Raw genomic sequence first — 7,275 nt, forward strand, 5'->3', positions numbered from 1 at the left:
CATTGAGAGAGAGATTAGTGTCTTGGCACCATCTCACCAGATTCTCTATCTCTTTCCTGTGCTATGTTTCATCATTGTTTGAGATCCAACCCGCTATGGTGGTGTCATCAGCACACTTGAAAATGGAGTTGAAGCAGCATTTGGCAGAGGTAAATAGATTCTTGTTGGACAGGGAATCAAAGGTAATTGGGGGTAAATGGAAATGTGGAATTCAACACAAACAGATCAGCCATGACCTTTTTCAATGGTGGATGCATTACAGCTTGGTCTGGCTCCTGCTTGACCAAGACCACAAGGGACTACAAAGAGTTGTGAACGTAGCCCAGTCATGCAAACCAGCCTCCCATTCATTGACTCCATCTACACTTCCTTATGCCTCGGAAAAACAGCCAGCATAATCAAGGATTCCACACACCCAGACATATTCTCTTCCATTTTCTACCATTGGGAAAAAGATATAAAAGTCTGAAATTGTGTACCAACCGACTTTTCACTGTATCCCAATACATGTGACAATAACAAATCAAATCAAAACAATTATTAAACTTTATAAGAGCAATGTCAGATGTTGTTCCTTTGAAATAATATAATAATGCACTTCTAACACTTAATCCAGATTGAGGTATACTTTCCATATCACGTGAAAACTACTGTTATGGTTATCACATTTTCACACCTCTATTCAACTTGTATTACTTAACAGGACATTCCGACAGCAAGCTGATCACACTTCTGGTTGGCATTTTATTTCTAGGAATAAAATGCTTAGGAATTAAGCATTCTGAGCTTGAATCACTGCAATATCCTATCCTGTAGAACAGCAACTAAAGAAAGTGCGCTTCAGTTCTTAAAACCACCGTTTTGAATATTTTTAAGATGTCAGAAAATGTGCTTTAAGAGCCAGTAACAGTGAAATAGCCTTAGAAACAACATGCAACCCTATTTCAAAAGCATCTCATTTTAAAAGTGAAGATAAATGCGTGTAACATTTCAAAAGAAACGTCATAAAGGATAATGTCATCTAAGTCCATAGTTCACTGCACCAACTTATTTTCTTATTTTTATTTTTCAGACAAAGGACTAACAAAGTTTAATTGCACTTGAGTTTAGCACTCATGCGCAGGATATTAGCCAACACTTTGGACTCTTTCAGGATTCTTCAGATTCCTTCCACTGGTTATCAGGAGGCAATATGATGACTGTCAATGTGGTATTTGTTGATGACAGGAAGGAAAATGAGCACCCCAAATGCAAACACCATTCTTTTCTTCAGCACCTGCAACTTTTTAAATTAAATTAATATTCCTTCAGAGGAGACAATTCAAACAATAGGCTATAATATGCTGTAGCAGATCTACTTCCCCTTTTCTGTTTAATTGCACTGATATTTAGAGACTTAAATTGCTGAAAATGCAAACTGATAAAGTTGTGAAGGGAATCATAGAATGACAGTCAATAGCGCAGAAGAAGGCCATTGGCCAGTTGAGCCTGCGCTGACCACAATCCCTCGCAGGTCCCATCCCCGTAACCCCACCTATTTACTCCTCAACACTAAGCAGTAATTTAATATGGCCAGTCAACCTAACCCGCACATCTCTGGACTGTGGGACGAAACTGATGGAAACACACACGACACGGGAAGAATGTGCAAACTCCATACAGACAGTGACTCGAGGCCAGAACTGAACCCGGGTCCCTGGCACTGTGAGGCAGCAGTGCGAACCACAGAACATAGAACAGTACAGCACAGTACTGGCCCTTCAGCCCTCGATGTTGTGCTGAGCTTTGGCCAAAACCAAGATCAAGCTACCCCACTCCCTATCATTCTGGAGTGCTCCATGTGCCTATCCAATAACTGCCTGAAAGTTCCTAAAGTGTCCAACTCCACTATCACAGCAGGCAGTGCATTCTACACCCCAACCACTCTCTGAGCAAAGAACCTACCTTGGACATCCCTCCTGTATCTTTCACCATGAACCATATAGTTACGCCCCTTAGTGACAGGTACATCAACCTGAGGAAATAGTCTCTGAACGTCCACTCTATCTATCCCCCTCATCATCTTGTAAATCTCTATTAAGTCAAAATCACTGTGCCACTGTGCTGTGTCAGAAAACTGGGTGCCAAACACTGGCACTACTTATCTCAATGCCCAGAAAAAATGAAATGGATCATTCTGCAAATGGTGATCTTCTCCATCACCATTGTCTTTTCAAGAAACTCAGTGTCAATACCCTAAACAGATATAGTTATAATGATAACACCATACTGGGAACTTACCGCTCCTGAACTCTGATATCATGAACAATTTCTTGGGTTTAAGATCAAAACTGACATTGCATTGTTGTTTGGTTGCATTATAAATCTCACATGATCAAACATGAAAGTTTAAATGGGCAGAGCTAGATTTATTTTCATTCTGTGGAAATATTGGTTAAAATGGATTGATATTCTCAGATGCAGATTTAAAACAAAAAAAAATCAGTGTAAGGGGACTCCAAAGATTTAGAATAAAATTATCTCATTCATTGATTAAGATTGATTATTTATTAGTGTCACAAGTAGGCTTACATTAACACTGCAATGAAGTTACGGTGAAAATCTCCTCGTAGCCACACTCTGGCACCTGCACCTGTTTAGGTACACTGAGAGAGAACTTAGCATGGCCAATGCACCAAACCAGCACACCTTTCGGACAGTGGGAGGAAAACAGAGCACCTGGAGGAAACCCGCGCAGACAAGGGGAGAACATGCAGACTCTGTACAGATGGTGACCCAAGCCAGGAATCAAATTCAGGTTCCTGGCACTGTGAGGCAGCAGTGCCAGCCATTTGCCACAGTGCTCATGAGTGATGACTCTAAAGAAAAATATTAGGGCTGAAATGGTTCATTCAACATTTCTAAAGTCACAATGCAATTCCTAAAGTAGAAAATGCTTAAGAGAAAACAGTGGTAACAATGGTTACTACTCCAAAATTAAAGACATTGTAAAGTTGGCTTTCACTAAAGAGCAATGCTAGGCATTGTTGTGTTGCTTCTCTCAATGCTGGTTGCTCAGAGGAATTAGATTCAAGAGCAGAAATTAGATTTAGTATTTGATTGCATCTGGTTTCCAAACTTATTGGAGCACATCCCATGTTGTCACAATGAACTTTTGCAACCCTTGTTCCATAACCTTATAGGGGGAAATAAAGCATTAGCTCATAATCAAACATGTTTAATTTTTCCAGAAGGCAGTGATGACCATGGAAAAGTCATAGGCCAAACTTTCCATAAATACCACTTTATTTGTACTGATTCTTCTTCTATTTGCATACACAATTTGATCATCTCTCCAGAGTGGAACCTTTTACTTCTAGCCCCTTCTTTTATACTTGGCTCTGCTTGGGGCCTCTGTGTCCTCTCTATCCTGTCATTTCTTCCTTTTTGGTATTCTGACTTAAATTTGCATCATGAATGGTGACAGATGCCTCATCCTTGATGATTTAAATGTCCTTCTCAGCTTATCCTGCCATTCTGCTTCTGAATTCAATGCCCTCCTTTTCTCACTAAACTTCTCCATCCATACATATTCTGTGACTAACCCCTTTGGTTTCCACAGTGGAAGCTTTGCCTCACCATTTTTAGTACAGTAACATTTTCTGTAGTGACACAGCTCTCATTGTACACCTGGCCTGCAGCTGTGGCTAGGTTCCTGTCAAATGTCAGGAGTCATAACTGGAATGGCTAATCCTTACTGTACTACAACTTGGCCTTGCTCGAATAAATGTGGCATAGAGGACTAGTATCAGATGAATGAATTGTGCCTCTGGTCATAAACCAGCTATATATTGAGGGAGTCAAATCCGTCTCAATAAAGATGTTAACCTAGTGTGGGGGAGATTGAGCATCAGAAAAAGATCATCCAACCAGCCCAGGACTTTATTTACATGTTCTTCAATGCTTTAAATAGCTCTGATGTGTTCAGGCGCCTGCAAGGAAACCTAATCCAATTTGGTGGTCAGTGGGCTTCTGGTCTGAAATGAGAATGTGCATCCTGACTGCTATATAGGAAGCTTATGCCCATATTTAACATCCAACAAACAGCTGTAACCAATGAATTTCCCCACCAGATTTTTATGATATAAAAAGGCTCCAAATCAACTGGCCAAATGAAAAATATATACTGCTTAATATTAAACAATATTAGATAACAGACCTGTATGCTAAAAATAATAAACTTGCTCATGCAACATCAAGCATTTCACTTAAATATTATCCAGTTTGAAGCAATTATGGTTGATTTTGCTGGCCAATTGTTAGAATCATTGTCATATTCCATGATAATATTTTCCAAGGCAAACACAATGTTACATTGTGCAAATAGAAGCCTAGAGGGCAAGTCCGAGGAAGTGACACTGATAATGTGCAAAACAGATTAGACTAGTTCGATACATAAGAATGGTTCTGAATCTTCAAATACTTGGCTAGAAACAGTAGGTAGGAAATTGATGGAATGGAGGTGGAGATGTTATTTTGCCAAGAACAAGGCGAAGGGAATTTTGGAAAGGTTACATATTGAGAATGGAATACACAACCTAGCACAAAACATGGGCTTAAATCAACAATTTGGAAAGGAAATGGACTCGCCTCTTTATAAAGTGCTTCTTTAAATAACTATCCCAACTGTGTCTGGTCACTATTACATTCAGCAGTGTCAGCAGTCAGTAGTAGGGTGGGGTCAACATCCCAGGACTTCCCCCCCCACCCCAATTAACATCACAACATGTCAATCAGTTTTAGTTATTTGTTTCTCACCCAGTTTCTTAGCCAGCTTTGCGTCTTTCTTCTCATCTACAAGCCCAAATCCAATGTTTTTGTCTTGCAGGACCTGAGCTGCCATCTGCCTCCACAATAGAAGGGAAAGAAACAGAAACTGTTAGCTTTGGTGTCTTGAACTTTTCAAGATGTCACAGTATCAACTTCACATGTATCGATGAAAAAGCATATAGTTTATCAAAGTTCAGATGTTTTAACCTGCTCTTTTATTCTGTCAACCAGTCAATCCCCATCAGTAAACATGTTGCTGAAAGTGTTTTAGCTACTTTGTTACAATGAACCAACTAACTCTGAAACATGTCTCACCTCTAACACCAATTCCGCCCGGTCAAACCGTCTCTGGGCAATTTTGTCTCCTGCAGGGACTGACGCATGATACAACAGGCACAGGATATCATACTTTTCCAAAATCTTCTGGTAATTTTTCATGTCGACGTCGGCAACTCTGTCTTTTCCATCATACCGAGGGAACTGAAGTCCATCTTCCGCTCTACAACTGATGCAGGCGACAGAGAAAGTCGCCAAACAGAGCCAGGCTGCATTCATTGTAAAAAAAATTATATATTATTCACAATTAAAGAGCCGGCCGAGATAATGCAATTGCTTCACCGGAAATATTTTGCCTTTCTCCTTCTGTACTGGTCACAACTCCTGAACAGAGAAGCAGAGGGGAAACAAAGTCAGGACAGTCTCTGGAGAAAGAATAGATGGAGGCAGAGCCCAGATACCTCACATACCAACCTCCTGCTCCCTTACCATTTTAAACTCCATTTTAAGAAAGCCAGTTGTTTCCAGCTATAAATACATCACACTGAAACATCGAGTCGAGGGGGGATTCGCCATCCTCAGTTTGATGGGCTTTTCTGGGGAGGGGTAGGAGAGATTGACCTTTCAGGCAGAAAGTACGAACTCTAGAAACACCACCTATCAGTGTGACATTAACGTTACCTTCCATCTCTCAAAGTAACTATCGCTGAGTGTAGATTATGTTTCCATCTTGGCACGCTGACGCTGTTTGGAAAGGTTACGGGATGGAGAGAGAATGCCTCACACGCAGGCGGAGTGAATGATTGTACCGTTCTGCTTTATATAGACCATTAGAGCCATACCCAGGAGGCCAGCCAGATAAGTTCATTGTAGCATCTGTTAACACTAGCAACACGATCTGACTGTCTCTTGGTGGGCTTTTGCTCAAAGCATTTAGAAAGCAATCAGGGAATAATTCAACCCTTTTTTCTTCTCTTAAATAGCAAAATTAAAATGAAATAATGTAAAATGATTCAATTTAAAGACAGGCCCCCTGAGAGATGTACAGTGCCACTGTTCAGTGCACTGTGTTCTGAAGGAAATATATCCCATGGAGTGAAATGCAGTGTTCGTAAAATTCTGTAGAGATAAAATACATTTGTCCGATGGGCCAAATGACCTCCTGTGTCTTAACAATGTTGTGAAATGCAGAGATAAAGACAGGTTTGTTATTTATAATGCTCTGATTTCAGTTAATTTAAATGTTCATCATGTAGTAAACTTATTTCGACTAGAATGCCCGTAGCCCAGGTTTTACAAGAATTCAATGTACAACATTCTTCGGGTTACAACGTTAGCGTGAAATCCGTTACGCTCTGCAGCTGATGATTGACAGGTCGACAAAGAAGCCGCCTACTGTGTCCCCTTGTGAGGATCAGCAGCAAATCGTTTGTACTCTGCAGCAAGTTCGATGGAAACTGAACAGCGCCATCCACTGCCCTGTAAGGCAGTTACTCCACATTCAGATTCTTAAAAGGTAGCCCACTACCTTTGAAATAAAAATAATTCTGTTTTTATTCAAATTCAGAAATGCACTGTACACCTATGTTATGAATAAAGTGCGTAATTCATGTCCATGGATTGTAAACTTTTTCTATGGTTATGTAGTGACACTGACCGTAACAGGGCCTTCTCAGGGAATTTAAACTCCATCTCACAGTTCCTGGTACTTGCACTGTTTCTTTTTTCACTTTATTTTCTTTAATAGTGTCACAAATAGGCCTACATTAACACTGCAATGAAATTACTGTGAAAATCCCCTAGTTGCCACACTCTGGCACCTGTTCAGGTACACTGAGGGAGAATTTTAGCATGGCCAATGCACTTTACCTGCATGTATTTTGGACTGTAGGAGGAAATTGGAGCACTCAGAGGAAACCCATCCAGACACAGGGAGAACATGCAGACTCCACACAGACTCTGCACATGAAACCCAAGCTGGGAATCGAACCTGGTTCCCTGATGCTATGAGGCAGCGGTGCTAACCACGTGCCACTATGCTTGATAATCAGAATGTGGCGATGCTGGTGTTGGACTGGAGTAAATACAGTAATAAGTCTTACAACACCAGGTTAAAGTCCAACAGGTTTATTTGGTAGCAAACACCACTAGCTTTCAGAGCGCTTGCTGCTCCTTTGTCAGGTGAATACT

The 7,275-nt window shown here is 40.7% G+C and overlaps 1 protein-coding gene across 4 annotated transcripts in view; it reads right to left on the reverse strand.

Moving 5' to 3' along the window:
• The window catches only part of LOC145353239 (calsequestrin-2-like), a 53,354-nt gene extending 47,489 nt beyond the window's left edge, over positions 1-5,865 (reverse strand). Inside the window, exons 1-3 of one of the 4 annotated variants that reach the window (XM_080203793.1) lie at positions 5,767-5,865; positions 5,125-5,354; positions 4,798-4,882 (exon numbers count right to left, since the gene is read on the reverse strand). In XM_080203793.1, the coding sequence (XP_080059919.1) occupies positions 4,798-4,882; positions 5,125-5,354; positions 5,767-5,773 (322 nt within the window). In that variant the 5' untranslated portion in view covers positions 5,774-5,865. The other 3 variants (XM_080203791.1, XM_080203792.1, XM_080203790.1) reach the window with 3 other exon arrangements.
• Positions 5,866-7,275: the final 1,410 nt, after the last annotated feature.

This window comes from Carcharhinus amblyrhynchos, chromosome 15, assembly GCF_965287045.1.
Source record: "Carcharhinus amblyrhynchos chromosome 15, sCarAmb.v2.hapA, whole genome shotgun sequence".
In the NCBI taxonomy this organism is placed as follows: Eukaryota; Metazoa; Chordata; class Chondrichthyes; order Carcharhiniformes; family Carcharhinidae; genus Carcharhinus; species Carcharhinus amblyrhynchos.